The following is a 17,775-nucleotide window of genomic DNA, read 5'->3' on the forward strand; positions in this document are numbered from 1 at the left end:
CACACCGACCCAGATCCAGCGGTCAGCCCTCCAGTGTCCTCTTCGGAACCCAGTGGGATTCGGCTCTCGCTCCCGAGGCGTACGACGGCTCCACCCCGGGTGTCAAGGGTTCCTGCTGCAGGTGGAGCTCTACCTCGCCACCGTCCACCCGGGCGCCCTCGGGACACGAGAGCGTCTCAGCCCTCATCTCCTGTCTCACGGCAAGGCGTTGGAGTGGGCCAACGCCGAGTGGAGGGAGAATGGACGCCGCAACGGCGAACTACGCGGAGTTCTCCACGCCTTCCGGGCGGTATTCGACCATCCACCAGAAGGGAAGGCGGCGGGGAACGTCTGTTCTACCTCCGACAGGGGATGAGGAGCGCCCAGGACTTTGCATTAGAGTTCGGACCCTAGCGGCTGATGCAGGGTGGAATGAGCGGGCCCTGACTGACCATTTCCGCTGCAGCCTCCGAGAGGACGTCCAGCGAGAGTTGGCGTGCAGGGACACGTCGTTGACTTTCGACCAACTGGTCGACATGGCCATCCGGCTGGATACCCTGCTCGCCACCCGTGGGCGTCCCGGAAGGGGGGTTCGCCCATTCCACTCTCCAACGCCTCCGAGCCGAGTCATGGAGCTCGGGGTGCTGGCGCTGGGGAACGGAGGAGGAGCCCACGGGGACCCGGCCCTTGCACCAACTGTGGTCGTGGAGGGCACACTGCGGCTAGGTGCTGGGGCGGGTCCTCCAGAGGAGGAGATGGCAGGACAGGCATTGGGGGTCACCCCAGGTGAGTAGGCGCCCTGCTTACCCAGAGCTTTCTGTCGTGCACCTAACCTTGCCTGTTTGTTTCCCACAGGTTGCACCTCGTTCCCAGCATAAGGCGCTGGTAGATTCAGGCGCAGCTGGGAATTTTATAGATCGCCAGTTCTGTTTAGAGTTAGGATTCCCCTCATCCCAGTGGATAAGCCTTTCCCCGTCCATGCCCTAGATAGCCGTCCGTTAGGGTCTGGTTTGATTAGGGAAGTCACAGCACCACTTCAGATGATGGCGCAGGAGGGTCATGAGGAGAGAATTCAGCTTTATTTGATTGACTCTCCTGCGTATCCGGTGGTGTTGGGTCTTCCCTGGTTGATAACTCATGACCCTATTATTGGGTGGCAGAGAAAGCTCTTAAAGGGTGGTCTGCTCAATGTGAGGGGCGATGTCTGGGTGTTTCCATAGGGGCGACCTCGGTGGAGAGTCCGAATCTAATGCCAGCATTGCAGATTCCCAGTATGAGGATTTGGCACTGGCGTTCAGTAAGACTAGGGCTGCTCAGCTGCCGCCTCATAGACGGGGGGATTGTGCGATAGATCTCAGTCAGGCGCAGCTCTCCCGCTGAGCCATGTGTATCCCTTGTCTCAAGAGGAGAAAAGATCTATGGAGACATACATCTCTGAGTCTCTTAGACAGGGATACATACGGTCCTCCGTTTCACCCGTTCCTCAAGTTTCTTTTTTGTGAAGAAGAAGGATGGAGGTCTGCGGCCGTGTATTGATTACCGCGGTCTCAATCAGATCACAGTGAAGTACAGCTATCCACTTCCTCTGATTGCGACTATGACGGAGTCACTGCACGGTGCGCAGTTCTTTACAAAATTGGATCTTAGGAGCGCATACAACTTGGTGCGCATACGTAAGGGCGATGAATGGAAGACAGCGTTTAGCACGACTTCTGGGCACTACGAGTATCTAGTCATGCCATATGGGTTGATGAATGCTCCCCTCAGTCTTCCAATCCTTCGTTGATGAGATTTTCCGGGACATGCAGGGACAGGGAGTGGTTGTGTACATCGACGACATTCTGGTGTATAGCCCTACCCGTGCTGAGCATGTAGCCCTGGTGCGCCGAGTATTGAGGAGGCTGTTGGAGCATGACCTATATGTCAAGGCAGAGAAATGTCTGTTTTTTCAGAAGTCGGTCTCCTTTCTGGGTTACCAGTTGTCTGCGTCAGGGGTGAAGATGGAGGTAGACCGGGTCTCGGCTGTGCGTAATTGGCAGACCCCAACCACTGTGAAGGAGGTGCAACGGTTCTTGGGTTTTGCGAATTACTACCGGAGGTTTATCCGGGGTTTTGGACAGGTGGCAGCTCCCATCACGTCTCTGTTAAAGGGGGGTCCGGTGCGCTTGCGGTGGTCAGCTGAGGCGGACAGGGCATTTGGGAGACTGAAGGACCTGTTTACCTCGGCGCCGGTGTTGGCGCATCCGGATCCCTCCTTACCGTTCCAAGTAGAGGTGGACGCGTCAGAGGCCGGGATAGGGCCGTTCTTTCCCAGCGGTCTGGCACTCCACCTAAACTCCGCCCCCTGTGCGTTCTACTCAAAGAAGCTCAGTCCGGCGGAGCGGAATTATGACGTAGGAGACAGGGAGCTGTTAGCCGTAGTACAGGCCCTAAAGGTGTGGCGGCATTGGCTCGAGGGCTCAACACCCTTTCCTCATTCAAACTGACCATCGTAACCTGGAGTACATCCGGGCAGCTAGGAGACTGAATCCTCGCCAGGCTCGTTGGGCTATGTTCCTGGCCCGGTTTGTGTTCAAGATCACATACATCCCTGGGTCCCAGAACGGGAAGGCAGATGCTCTGTCCCGGCGGTATGACGCAGGGAGAGGTCAGTTGAGTCCACGCCCATACTACCGGAGTCTTGTCTGGTTGCTCCGGTGGTGTGGGAGGTTGATGGTGAGATCGAGCGGGCGTTACGCACCGACCCGAGTCCTCCTCAGTGTCCTGTGGGTCGGACGTACGTTCCGCTCGAGATACGCGATCGCCTCATTTGTTGGGCTCATACGTCCCCCTCCTCTGGCCATCCGGGTATCGGCCGGACAGTGCACTGCCTTAGCACGAAGTACTGGTGGCCAACGTTAGCTAGGGATGTGAGGATTTATGTCTCCTCCTGTTCGGTGTGTGCCCAGTGTAAGGCACCCAGACATTTGCCCAGGGGTAAGTTACAACCCCTGCCTATTCCACAGCGACCCTGGTCCCACCTCTCGGTGGATTTTGTTACCGACCTTCCACCCTCACAGGGGAATACGGCCATCCTGGTCGTTGTGGATAGGTTCTCGAAGGCCTGTCGTCTCCTTCCCATGCCGGGTCTACCCACTGCCCTACAGACCGCTGAGGCTCTGTTCACCCATGTCTTCCGGCATTCACGGGGTACCCGAGGATATAGTGTCTGACCGAGGCCCCCAGTTCACGTCCAGAGTGTGGAGAGCTTTTATGGAACGGTTGGGGGGTTTCGGTAAGCCTTACCTCGGGTTATCACCCGGAGAGTAATGGGCAGGTTGAACGTGTCAACCAGGATGTGGGTAGGTTTCTGAGGTCATACTGTCAGGACCGGCCGGAGGAGTGGGCGAGATATGTGCCCTGGGCCGAGATGGCACAGAACTCTCTTCGCCACTCCTCCACCCAACTAACCCCTTTTCAGTGTGTGTTAGGGTACCAGCCGGTTCTGGCACCATGGCACGAGAGCCAGATCGAGGCCCCCGCTGTGGATGAGTGGGTGCGGCGCTCGGAGGAGACGTGGGACGCTGCACACGTCCATCTGCAGCGTGCCATACGTCGACAGAAGACGAGCGCCGACCTACACCGCAGTGAGGGCCAGTGTACGCACCGGGAGATCGAGTCTGGCTCTCAACCAGAAACCTGCCCCTCCGCCTGCCCTGCCGGAAGCTGGGTCGGCGGTTTGTAGGGCCCTTTAAAGTCCTGAGGAGATTGAACGAGGTGAGTTATAGGTTAGAATTACCTATTGACTACAAGAATATTAACCCCTCGTTCCATGTGTCTCTCCTCAGGCCGGTGGTAGCTGGTCCACTCCAGGACTTTGAGATTGAGGAGACTCCTCCGCCCCGTTGGACATCGAGGGGGCTCCGGCGACACCGTGAGGTCCATCCTGGATTCTAGACGCCGGATGGGGGTCTTCAATATCTCGTGGAGTGGGAGGGGGTACGGTCCGGAGGAGCGGTGCTGGGTGCCCAGGAGGGACATATTGGACCAGTCCCTACTGACCGAGTTCCATCGGGGTCATCCTGCGCGCCCTGCTCCGCGTCGTCCGGGTCGTCCCGAGCCCTGGTCGGCGCCGGCTGGAGCCGCAGCGTCAAGGGGGTACTGTCACGGTTTCGGCCGAGGCTGCTCCTCTTCCTTGTTCGGGCGGACTTCGGCGGTCGCGTCTCCGGAGTACTAGCTGCCACCGTTCTATGTTTCTTGTTTCGTTTGGTTTTGTCTGTGCATAACACCTGTCCCTTGTTTGTGTCTTGATTGTTCTCCTATTTAGTTTCTTGGTTTGGGGCAGGTGTTATGCGTGATTGTTTATGTCAGACTGCCTCTGTATCGTGTCTAGTTTCTCTCGTTGTTGGCTTGTGCCCGAGAGTTCGGCACTGCGTGCGCTGTTGTTATTTGCGCACTGTGTTTGGTGCGTAATTGTTTTGCGCCACCCGGTTGGGTTGGTTATATTATTGTGTACGTGCTTGGTTACGTTACTAAAGACGGTTGAAGTCATCCTGGTGCCTGCGCTTGATTCCGACACTCATCCACACACACACCTGTCTGACAGTCTCTGGTGTTCTCAGGTCCAGGCTTGATACAACACTCTCCACCATGGTCTCTGCTGTTGGGAAAGCAGATGGATAGACTGTGATTAAACTAAATACAACTTATAAAGGCTTTATAAAGCATACATACAGTCTTCATAAGCAATACAAAGGGTGTATAAAGGGTGACAGAACAGCTCCCTATGTAGGGTGCATTGCCAAATGTGACATAACACTATGTCAACTTCAAAATGTGGTCCCGTGTAGCTCAGTTGGTAGAGCATGGTGCTTTGAATGTTAGGGTTATGGGTTCGATTCCATTGGGGGACCAGTAAAAAATATATATATGAAAAATATATGCCCTCACATTACATTTACATTTTAGTCATTTAGCAGACGCTCTTATCCAGAGCGACTTACAGTTTTTTAAAATATTTTATTTTATTTTCCATACTGGCCCCCTGTGGGAATCGAACCCACAACCTTGCCGTTGCAAACGCCATGCTCTACCAACTGAGCTACATCCCTGCTGGCCATTCCCTCCCCTACCCTGGGCCAATTGTGCGCCGCCCTATTGGTCTCCCGGTCACGGCCAGCTACGACAGAGCCTGGATTCGAACCAGGATCTCTAATGGCACAGCTAGCACTGCGATGTAGCGCCTTAGACCACTGCGCCACTCGGGCTCACTACTGTAAGTCACTCTGGATAAAAGTGTCTGCTAAATTACCTAAATGTGACATAACCCTCTATGATAAAGTCAATACTGATGGTGACATTACAGGTGACATTGCTTACCTTGAGGAAAGCCCCTAGAGATGTGATGTTACAGGCACCATGAGTTACATACCCTGCCAGACAAGCACACACTGTCTAAAACCCTGCTCTGGTGACACACACATTGAGTGGCTGGTGTTCCAGGTTTATATGTGCTGAGTGCAATTGGCCTGGGAACGAGGTTAGTCATGTAGTTTCAGACATATTGAAATAACATTATGAACATTACAAAACTTTAGTAGGTCCAACAGAACACATTAAAACACACCACTACTACTAATCTAACTGTCTGTAGGTCCAACAGAACACATTAAAACACACCACTACTACTAATCTAACTGTCTGTAGGTCCAACAGAACACATTAAAACACACCACTACTACTAATCTAACTGTCTGTAGGTCCAACAGAACACATTAAAACACACCACTACTACTAATCTAACTGTCTGTAGGTCCAACAGAACACATTAAAACACACCACTACTACTAATCTAACTGTCTGTAGGTCTAACAGAACACATTAAAACACACCACTACTACTAATCTAACTGTCTGTAGGTCCAACAGAACACATTAAAACACACCACTACTACTAATCTAACTGTCTGTAGGTCCAACAGAACACATTAAAACACACCACTACTACTAATCTAATTGTAGGAATGATTCCAGAGGAAAACACATGATAAAACATTGCTATGACTCACCTTTGAATGTGTTGGTCATCTATCTGACACAGGGTCACTGAGGAGGAGGAAACCTCAAACCCAGGATAGAGGGGTTCAGTGAATGTGGTGTGTTCTGTGTAAAGGTGTGTCAGTGTACCAGAGGAGGACACACTATAGAAGGACAAAGTACCAGCTGGCCAGTCCAGATACACTCCAACTCTGTTAGAAACAGGACCAGGGAAGAATCTGATGACTCCAGCATGGTAAAAGGCATAACCTCTGTCAGAGCAGAATAAACACCAGGACTTCCTGTTGTATCCAATCCAACTGTCCTTCTCCTCTCCCTTCCTCTGCATTCCTTTGTACGCCACACCAATGTGAGCCCAGTCACCACCCTTCTCCACCTCCCAGTAATAACGAGATCCAGATAAGACTTCTCTGCAGAGAACTTGGGGATGACGGTCAAATCTGTCTGGATGGTCTTCATAATGCTGCTTCTCCTCCACCCGTGTCACCTTCCTGTTCCCCTCAGACAGTATCAGGTTTGGGTTTGCTGTATTTGGGTCCAGGGTGAGATGACAGGCATCTGTAGACAAAAGGAGAGTTTAATCAAACCACATCTTCATATAAAATGTTGTTTTGTAGGTAGAGAACAAGTATTGATTAGTTACTATGTTACTGTAGTTCTGAATATGTAGTTGATTAGGATTGAAGAGACTTACATTTCCTCAGCCCTGATTTCAGCCTGAACTCTCCACCATGATCCACACTGAAGGAGAAACAGGTTATTGACTGACAAAGCCCTAATAAAGCAGTCAACATTTAAACCATATTGTTGTGTTCTGGTGCACTATCCAAGTTCATTACTAGAGACATACAGGTATTCTATCCTACCTACTGCATACAGAACAGAGTACAATTCATTACTAGAGACATACAGGTATTCTATCCTACCTACTGCATACAGAACAGAGTACAATTAATTACTAGAGACATACAGGTATTCTATCCTACCTACTGCATACAGAACAGAGTACAATTCATTACTAGAGAAATACAGGTATTCTACCCTACCTACTGCATACAGAACAGAGTACAATTCATTACTAGAGAAATACAGGTATTCTAGCCTACCTACTGCATACAGAACAGAGTACAATTCCAACAGGATATCAGAGATGCAGAAGAAGAGTATTCATGTGGTGATGATGTATGCTGTGTTGGAGTGCTAAGCCTGCTGGGTAAACGTCCCCTGTATTCTACCATCATGTCCTCATGTTACTGAACCTACTACACTACAGAGGACACAACCACTGCTCACACTATTAGGACATCTATTCTGACTTACTTCAGCTTCATCAGTTTATCTGTGGGATCCACCAGAGCAGCTGAAAGCAGTCCCCCTGCAGAGTCTCCTGGGTGATTGTAGCTCAGGTCCAGCTCTTTCAGGTGGGAGGGGTTTGACCTCAGAGCTGAAGACAGAGCAGCACAGCCCTCCTCTGTGACCAGACAGCCAGACAGCCTACAGAGAGACACAACAGCTGTCTAGGTTGGTGGACTGGTGTCAATCATCTTGTAGGACACCCATATATTTGTCCATGACACAAACATTTTAAAGAAACATCAGATGTTCAGAGTATTTGTTTTACTAAGCTCAGTACCGACCTGACTGAAACAGCTGTACATACCCCAGTGTGTGTAGTTTACAGTCTGGATCCTCCAGTCCAGCAGAGGGCAGTGTATCTCAGCTCAGTACCGACCTGACTGAAACAGCTGTACATACCCCAGTGTGTGTAGTTTACAGTCTGGATCCTCCAGTCCAGCAGAGGGCAGTGTAACTCAGCTCAGTACCGACCTGACTGAAACAGCTGTACATACCCCAGTGTGTGTAGTTTACAGTCTGGATCCTCCAGTCCAGCAGAGGGCAGTGTAACTCAGCTCAGTACCGACCTGACTGAAACAGCTGTACTTACCCCAGTGTGTGTAGTTTACAGTCTGGATCCTCCAGTCCAGCAGACAGCAGTGTAACTCCTGAGTCCTGCAGGTCATTGTCTCTCAGCTCCAGTTGTTTCAGTTGTGAGTTGGGTGAACTCAGGACTGAGGCCAGATCTGAACAGCAACCCTCTGTCAGACCACACTGACCTAGACTAGAGGGCAGAAGAGCACATGATTAACAAATGTTTAAAACATCCACATAATAACTCATACTGAAGAAAGTTAACTCACACTAGTGTCTGTATGTTGCAGAGTGAACGGGTTAGTCAATTGGCATGATGACTGCAGGAATGTCCACCAGAGCTGTTGCCAGAGAATTTAATGTTAATTTCTCTACCATAAACCACCTCCAACATCGTTTTAGAGAATTTGGCAGTACATCTAACCGGCCTCACAACTGCAGACCATGTGTAAACACGCCAGCCCAGGACCTCCACATCCGGCTTCTTCACCTGCAGGATGGTCTGAGACAAGCCACCAGGACAGCTGATTTAACTGTGGGTTTTCACAACCAAATAATTTCTGCACAAACTGTCAGAAACCGTCTCAGGGAAGCTCATCTGCGTGCTCGTCATCCTCACCAGGGTCTTGACCTGACTGCAGTTTGGCGTCGTAACCGCCTTCAGTGGGCAAATGCTCACCTTCGATGGCCACTGGCACACTGGAGAAGTGTGCTCTTCACGGATGAATCCCGGGTTTCAACTGTACCGGGAAGATCGCAGAAAGCGTGTATGGCGTCGTGATGGCATTGTGTGGGCGAGCGGTTTGCTGATGTCAACGTTGTGAACAGAGTGCCCCATGGTGACGGTGGGGTTATGGTATGGGCCGGCATAAGCTACAGACAATGAACACAATCACATTTTATCGATGGGAATTTGAATGCACAGAGATACCGTGACGAGATCCTGAGGCCCATTGTCGTGCCATTCATCTGCCGCCATCACCTCATGTTTCAGCATGATAATGCACGGCCCCATGTCACAAGGATCTGTATACAATTCCTGGAAGCTGAAAATGTCCCAGTTCTTCCATGGACTGCATCCTCACCAGACATGCAAGTTTGGGATGCTCTGGATCGACGTGTACGACAGCGTCTTCCAGTTCCCGGCAGATTCCAGCAACTTCGCACAGCCATTGAAGAGGAGTGGGACAACATTCCACAGGCCACAATCAACAGCCTGATCAACTCTATGAGAAGGAGATGTGTCGCGCTGCATGAGGCAAATGGTGGTCACACCAGATACGGACTGGTTTTCTGATACACACCCATACTTATTTTTTTAAGGTATCTGTGACCAACAGATGCATATCTGAATTCCCATTTATGTGAAATCCATAGATTAGGGCCTAATGAATTTATTTCAGTTGACTGATTTCCTCATATGAACTGTAACTCAGTAAAACCTTTCAAATTGTTGCATGTTGCGTTTATATTCTTGTTCAGTATATAGTACATACATAATATATAAAACACTCACAGTGGATACTGAAGATATTTAACTCACACTAGTGTCTGTATTTTGCAGAGTGGACTGGTTAGTCCAACACAGAGCAGCTCCACTCCTCTGTCTCCCAGGTCATTGTAGCTGAGGTCCAGTTCTCTCAGGGGGGAGTTTGGTGTCTGCAGAGCTGAAGCCAGAGTCTCACAGGATTCATATGTGTGTTTACAGCCAGCCAGTCTGGAGAGAGGAGATATAGTGATACACTGATAAATATGCAAAGCTTTAAGAATAATGAGATGCATTAAGACAATAACAGAAGGACACATGATTAACCAATGTTAAAAACATACAAACTCACTCAAGATATTTAACCTTAGTTTGATATACAGTGGGGAAAAAAAGTATTTAGTCAGCCACCAATTGTGCAAGTTCTCCCACTTAAAAAGATGAGAGAGGCCTGTAATTTTCATCATAGGTACACGTCAACTATGACAGACAAAATGAGAAAAAAAGTAGGATTTTTAATGAATTTATTTGCAAATTATGGTGGAAAATAAGTATTTGGTCAATAACAAAAGTTTCTCAATACTTTGTTATATACCCTTTGTTGGCAATGACACAGGTCAAACGTTTTCTGTAAGTCTTCACAAGGTTTTCACACACTTTTGCTGGTATTTTGGCCCATTCCTCCATGCAGATCTCCTCTAGAGCAGTTATGTTTTGGGGCTGTCGCTGGGCAACACGGACTTTCAACTCCCTCCAAAGATTTTCTATGGGGTTGAGATCTGGAGACTGGCTAGGCCACTCCAGGACCTTGAAATGCTTCTTACGATGCCACTCCTTCGTTGCCCGGGCGGTGTGTTTGGGATCATTGTCATGCTGAAAGACCCAGCCACGTTTCATCTTCAATGCCCTTGCTGATGGAAGGAGGTTTTCACTCAAAATCTCACGATACATGGCCCCATTCATTCTTTCCTTTACACGGATCAGTCGTCCTGGTCCCTTTGCAGAAAAACAGCCCCAAAGCATGATGTTTCCACCCCCATGCTTCACAGTAGGTATGGTGTTCTTTGGATGCAACTCAGCATTCTTTGTCCTCCAAACACGACGAGTTGAGTTTTTACTAAAAAGTTCTATTTTGGTTTCATCTGACCATATGACATTCTCCCAATCCTCTTCTGGATCATCCAAATGCACTCTAGCAAACTTCAGACGGGCCTGGACATGTACTGGCTTAAGCAGGGGGACACGTCTGGCACTGCAGGATATGAGTCCCTGGCGGCGTAGTGTGTTACTGATGGTAGGCTTTGTTACTTTGGTCCCAGCTCTCTGCAGGTCATTCACTAGGTCCCCCCGTGTGGTTCTGGGATTTTTGCTCACCGTTCTTGTGATCATTTTGACCCCACGGGGTGAGATCTTGCGTGGAGCCCCAGATCGAGGGAGATTATCAGTGGTCTTGTATGTCTTCCATTTCCAAATAATTGCTCCCAGAGTTGATTTCTTCAAACCAAGCTGCTTACCTATTGCAGATTCAGTCTTCCCAGCCTGGTGCAGGTCTACAATTTTGTTTCTGGTGTCCTTTGACAGTTCTTTGGTCTTGGCCATAGTGGAGTTTGGAGTGTGACTGTTTGAGGTTGTGGGCAGGTGTCTTTTATACTGATAACAAGTTCAAACAGGTGCCATTAATACAGGTAACGAGTGGAGGACAGAGGAGCCTCTTAAAGAAGAAGTTACAGGTCTGTGAGAGCCAGAAATCTTGCTTGTTTGTAGGTGACCAAATACTTATTTTCCACCATAATTTGCAAATAAATTCATTAAAAATCCTACAATGTGATTTTCTGGATTTTCTTTCCTCAATTTGTCTGTCATAGTTGACGTGTACCTATGATGAAAATTACAGGCCTCTCTCATCTTTTTAAGTGGGAGAACTTGCACAATTGGTGGCTGACTAAATACATTTTCCCCCCACTGTATTTATCACATTTTATGTATGTTTCTGCATATTTACCAAGATGTTCAAATAATGTTAAAAACATACACATACTAACTACATACATAATATATAAACACTCACAGTGGATACTGAAGCTATTTAACTCACACTAGTGTCTGTATGTTGCAGAGTGCACTGGTTAGTCCAACACAGAGCAGCTCCACTCCTCTGTCTCCCAGGTCATTGTAGCTGAGGTCCAGTTCTCTCAGGGGGGAGTTTGGTGTCTGCAGAGCTGAAGCCAGAGTCTCACAGGATTCATATGTGAGTTTACAGTCAGCCAGTCTGGAGAGAGGAGATATAGTGATACACTGTTAAATATGCAAAGCTTTAAGAATAATGAGATGCATTAAGACAATAACAGAAGGACACATGATTAACCAATGTTAAAAACATACTAACTCACTCAAGATATTTACCTTAGTTTGATATATGTTATGTATGTTTCTGGATATGTCCCAAAATGTTAAAATAATGTTAAAAACATACACATACTAACTATACTGAACAGAAATATAAACCCAACATGTAAAGTGTTGGTTCCACGTTTCATGAGCTTAAATAAAAGATCCCAGATATGTTCCATACGCACAAAAGCTTATTTCTCTCAAATGTTGTGCATAAATTTGTTTAGATCCCTGTTAGTGAGCATTTCTCCTTTGTTAAGATAATCCATTTTGTTAAGATAATCCATTCACCTGACAGGTGTGGTATATCAAGAAGCTGATTAAACTGCATGATCATTACATAGGTGCACCTTGTGCTGGGGACAATAAAAGGCAACTCTGAAATGTGCAGTTGTGTCACACAACACAATGCCACAGATGTGTCAAGTTTTGAGGGAGCGTGCAATTGGCCAGATGACTGCAGGAATGTCCACCATAGCTGTTGCTAGAGACTTTTATGTTAATTTCTCTACCATAAACCGCCTCCAACATCGTTTTAGAGAATTTGGGAGTACATCCAACCGTTCTCACAACTGCAGACCACTTGTAACCACGCCAGCCCAGGACCTCCACATCCGGCTTCTTCACCTGCAGGATGGTCTGAGACAAGCCACCAGGACAGCTGATTTAACTGTGGGTTTTCACAACCAAATAATTTCTGCACAAACAGTCAGAAACCGTCTCAGGGAAGCTCATCTGCGTGCTCGTCAACCTCACCAGGGTCTTGACCTGACTGCAGTTTGGCGTCGTAACCGCCTTCTGTGGGCAAATGCTCACCTTCGATGGCCACTGGCACACTGGAGAAGTGTGCTCTTCACGGATGAATCCCGGGTTTCAACTGTACCGGGAAGATGGCAGAAAGCATGTATGGCGTCGTGATGGCATTGTGTGGGCGAGCGGTTTGCTGATGTCAACGTTGTGAACAGAGTGCCCCATGGTGGCGGTGGGGTTATGGTATGGGCCGGCATAAACTACGGACAATGAACACAATCACATTTTATCGATGGCAATTTGAATGCACAGAGATACCGTGACGAGATCCTGAGGCCCATTGTCGTGACATTCAACCGCCGCCATCATGTTTCAGCATGATAATGCACGGCCCCGTGTCACAAGGATCTGTATACAATTCCTGGAAGCTGAAAATGTCCCAGTTCTTCCATGGACTGCATACTCACCAGACATGCATGTTTGGAATGCTCTGGATCGACGTGTACGACAGCGTCTTCCAGTTCCCGGCAGTTTCCTAGTAACTTCGCACAGCCATTGAAGAGGAGTGGGACAACATTCCACAGGCCACAATCAACAGCCTGATCAACTCTATGTGAAGGAGACGTGTCGCGCTGCATGAGGCAAATGGTGGTCACACCAGATACGGACTGGTTTTCTGATACACACCCATACTTATTTTTTTTAAGGTATCTGTGACCAACAGATGCATATCTGAATTCCCATTCATGTGAAATCCATAGATTAGGGTTCTAATGAATTTATTTCAATTGACTGATTTCCTCATATGAACTGTAACTCAGTAAAACCTTTCAAATTGTTGCATGTTGCGTTTATATTCTTGTTCAGTATTAGTACATACAGAATATATAAACACTCACTGTGGATACTGAAGATAGTTAACTCACACTAGTGTCTGTATGTTGCAGAGTGCACTGGTTAGTCCAACACAGAGCAGCTCCACTCCTCTGTCTCCCAGGTCATTGTAGCTGAGGTCCAGTTCTCTCAGGGGGGAGTTTGGTGTCTGCAGAGCTGAAGCCAGAGTCTCACAGGATTCATATGTGAGTTCACAGTCAGACAGTCTGGAGAGAGGAGTTATAGTGATATACTGTTAAATATGCAAAGCTTTAAGAATAATGAGATGCATTAAGACAATAACAGAAGGACACATGATTAAACAATGTTAAAAACATACTAACTCACTCAAGACATTTAACCTTAGTTTGATATATTTATCACATTTTATGTATGTTTCTGCATATTTACTAAGATGTTCAAATAATGTTAAAAACATACACATACTAACTACATACATAATATATAAACACTCACAGTGGATACTGAAGATATTTAACTCACACTAGTGTCTGTATGTTGCAGAGAGGACTGGTTAGTCCAACACAGAGCAGCTTCACTCCGTCTCTCAGTTTATTGTAGCTGAGGTCCAGTTCTCTCAGTGGGGAGTTTGGTGTCTGCAGAGCTGAAGCCAGAGTCTCACAGGATTTATATGTGAGGTTACAGCGATCCAGTCTGGAGAGAGGAGATCATCTGTTAGATATACAAATCCTTCAGAATAATGATACTGTATACATCAACTCAATAACAGAACTTACAGTGCTCTCTTGCAGGTTTTCACTACCGGCAGCAACCTCTGATAACCTTTCTCTGATGTGGTGTATGTCTTCAGGTCAAACTCCTCCAGCACCTCCTCTGACATCAGTAACAGGTAGGCCAGGGCTGAACATTGTTGAGGTTCTAGCTCTGTTTCTGAAAGAGTTCCTGATCGCAGGGAGGTTTGCATTTCTTCAACTAGAGAGTTGGCACCAAGTTCATTCAGACAGTGGAACAAGTTGATGATCCTTTCTGGTGAGGATTCCCTTTCGATCTTGTCTGAAAGGTACCTGACTGTTCTCTCGACTGTTTCCTCATTGCTCTGTGTTGTACTTCCTGTCTGTGTCAGAAGGCCTCGTAACAGATTCTGATTGGACTCCAGTGAGAGACCCAGAAGGAAGCGGAGGAACAGGTCCAGGTGTCCATTCTCACTCTTCAAGGCCTGGTCCACTGCTCTCCTGTGTAAGTCAGACAACTGGATTGACTCCTCCTCTTCATCCTCACTAGTGGTGGAAAAAACATTTTCCTTCTTGTCCAGACATGATTCTAAAGCATGCACTGCTGCTAGAAACTCCTGCATGCTCAGATGCACAAAGCTGTAGACCTTCTCTTGGTTCAGCCCAGATTCTTCTTTAAAGATCTCTGTACACAATGCTGAGTACTCTGATGCCTCTGTGACATCAAGGCCACACTCTCTCAGGTCCTCCTCATAGAAGATCAGGTTGCCCTTCTGCAGCTGTTGGAAAGCCAGCTTTGCCAGTTTCAGGATCATCTCTTTGTCTGACTGAGACAGTTCCTTTGGGTTTGTCTCTGTGGCTTTGTTGTACTTCTTGTTCTTCACAATGATTTGGATGAGCGTGAAGTGTGTGAACATCTGGGTCAGAGTTTTGGGGACTTCATCCTTCTCTGCCTCTTTCAGCATCATCTCAAGGACAGTGGCTGATATCCAACAGAAGACTGGCATGTGGCACATGATGTGAGGCTCCTTGATGTCTTCATGTGTTTGATGATTTCATTGGCCAGATTCTGATCTGTGATTTTCTTCCTGAAGTACTCCTCCTTCTGTGGATCATTGAACCCTCGTACCTCTGTCACCTGGTCAACACACTCAGGAGGGATCTGATTGGCTGCTGCAGGCCGTGAGGTTATCCAGAGGAGAGCAGAGGGAAGCAGATTCCCCTTGATGAGGTTTGTCAGCAGCACGTCCACTGAGGTTGGCTTCATGACATCACAGCACTTCTCATTGTTTTTGAAGTCTAGAGGAAGTCGACACTCATCCAGACCATCAAAAATGAAAACAGTTTTGGTTTCACCATCTTCAATGTTGTCAATCTCTTTCAGCTCTGAGAAGTAGTGGGAAAGAAGTTGCATCAGACTGTATTGGTCCTTTTTCAGGTTCAGATCACGGAAAGGAAGAGGAAACATGAAATGAACGTCCTGATTTGCTTTTCCCTCTGCCCAGTCAAGGATGACCTTCTGCACAGAGACTGTTTTTCCAATGCCAGCGATTCCTTTTGTCAGCACAGTTCTGATAGGTTTGTCTTGTCCAGGTAAAGGCTTGAAGATGTCGTTGCATTTGATTGGTGTCTCTTGTGTGGTTTGTTTCTTGGATGCCATCTCTATCTGTCTCACCTCATGTTCATTATTGACCCCTCCACTTCCACCCTCTGTGATGTAGAGCTCTGTGTAGATGTCCTTTAACAGACTTTGGTTTCCATGGTGTCCAATTCCTTCAGATATGTGTTGATACTTGTGTTTCAGTTTAGCCTTAATGTCTTGTTGGACTGTCAGAAGAGTTTGACCTGTAGGAAAACAATGAGAGTTGGGACTCATAAGTTTGTGTGTGTGTGTGTGTGTGTGTGTGTGTGTGTGTGTGTGTGTTAGAGGGGCCTTTGTCCCGTTCTTTGTAATATTGTATGAAACACAGTCTTACTTCTTCTGTCCAGAAGGTTGTGTATGATCTTTAATGCATCCTCACTGTCCAAACTCTCCACTTCCTTATTGTCATCTGGTAATGGTTCCTGGCTGAAAGCAGGTGGCTGATCACTCTTCATTGATAGCAGGCTGGGGGCAGGTGACTCTGCTCTGGGCTTCTGGACACTGAACAAAACAGGGAGGCAGATCACCTCATCAATATCTCATCAGTACCTCATCTACATCATTTCAACAAGTGTATAGCTGAACTCATAGAAGTCCTGATGTTTCTTTATAAAGCTACAGTCTGCAATTGGTAAATCTGTTTTTGGCCTTTTAAATGAATGATATAGGCCTACATTTGATGTAATTTGGGAAAACCTTTCCCTTTAGTTTTATATATTTAAGAGAACTGTATATTTTACATCACTTACCTCTTAGAACTAGTGTCTTGAGTCATTTTAGAGGCAGTGGTCCCCTCCTTTCTCTCCCCAGAGAGACTCATTTTAGAGGCAGTGGTCCCCTCCTCTCTCTCCCCAGAGAGACTCATTTTAGAGGCAGTGGTCCCCTCCTCTCTCTCCCCAGAGAGACTCATTGTAGAGGCAGTGGTCCCCTCCTCTCTCTCCCCAGAGTGACTCATTTTAGAGGCAGTGGTCCCCTCCTCTCTCTCCCCAGAGAGACTCGTTTTAGAGGCAGTGGTCCCCTCCTCTCTCTCCCCAGAGAGACTCATTTTAGAGGCAGTGGTCCCCTCCTCTCTCTCCCCAGAGAGACTCATTTTAGATGTAAGTCACTGCTCACTCAGCTACAATAAGAAATAACAGAACAGTCAATATTTCCGAACATTAACAATGACAACACTTTTACTGTCTGTGGTCAAAGTTCAAACAGAGACTTCATGTTGCATTTAAACATGCACAGTCCAATATGTTATTAATTTGATTTGATTTGACTTGGATCCCCATTAGCTGACTCCATAACAACAGCTAGTCTACCTGGGGAAAACACAACAAAAAAATACGTTACAGCTTAGATTGACAGACATTATAAACATTTACCAAGTAGACATTATATACAGTTAAAATAGCTGACAGGTATTTATTCTATACCAAGGGAAGCCAGGCTATAATGTATCTTTCGTCTCTCTTTGCTTCATAATTGTCCTTTAATTTGCAAGAGGCTGAATGTATCTCACAGGAGAAAGTATCCGAGCGAGCTAAACAGCGCCCCTCTGTCTCTCTATGTGTAGGCCATCTATCTGATGCTGTCTGGTCCAAACGAGTATGACATTGTTGCCCGTAGCATTGAAGACAAGGGAAGCCTGCGAGCATTTGGCCTTTGATTTAAAAGCTCTGTATGACAGAGTGATAGACCGTGTACTGTATGACAGAGTGATAGACCGTGTACTGTATGACAGAGTGATAGACCGTGTACTGTATGACAGAGTGATAGACCGTGTACTGTATGACAGAGTGATAGACCGTGTACTGTATGACAGAGTGATAGACCGTGTACTGTATGACAGAGTGATAGACCGTGTACTGTATGACAGAGTGATAGACCGTGTACTGTATGACAGAGTGATAGACCGTGTACTGTATGACAGAGTGATAGACCGTGTACTGTATGACAGAGTGATAGACCGTGTACTGTATGACAGAGTGA

At 47.2% G+C, this 17,775-nt stretch overlaps 1 protein-coding gene across 1 annotated transcript; it reads right to left on the reverse strand.

Moving 5' to 3' along the window:
- Nucleotides 1–1,337: 1,337 nt before the first annotated feature.
- Nucleotides 1,338–16,631, reverse strand: LOC121579434 (protein NLRC3-like). Its single transcript, XM_045217245.1, is given in 11 exon segments — nucleotides 1,338–1,377; nucleotides 4,589–4,618; nucleotides 6,026–6,572; nucleotides 6,709–6,755; nucleotides 7,335–7,508; nucleotides 7,960–8,133; nucleotides 9,487–9,660; nucleotides 14,202–15,177; nucleotides 15,180–16,001; nucleotides 16,133–16,299; nucleotides 16,548–16,631. Coding segments are annotated over 11 exon segments (3,222 nt in total). The 5' UTR covers nucleotides 16,619–16,631.
- Nucleotides 16,632–17,775: the final 1,144 nt, after the last annotated feature.

Source organism: Coregonus clupeaformis, unplaced genomic scaffold (genome assembly GCF_020615455.1).
Source record: "Coregonus clupeaformis isolate EN_2021a unplaced genomic scaffold, ASM2061545v1 scaf0978, whole genome shotgun sequence".
Taxonomy (NCBI): domain Eukaryota; kingdom Metazoa; phylum Chordata; class Actinopteri; order Salmoniformes; family Salmonidae; genus Coregonus; species Coregonus clupeaformis.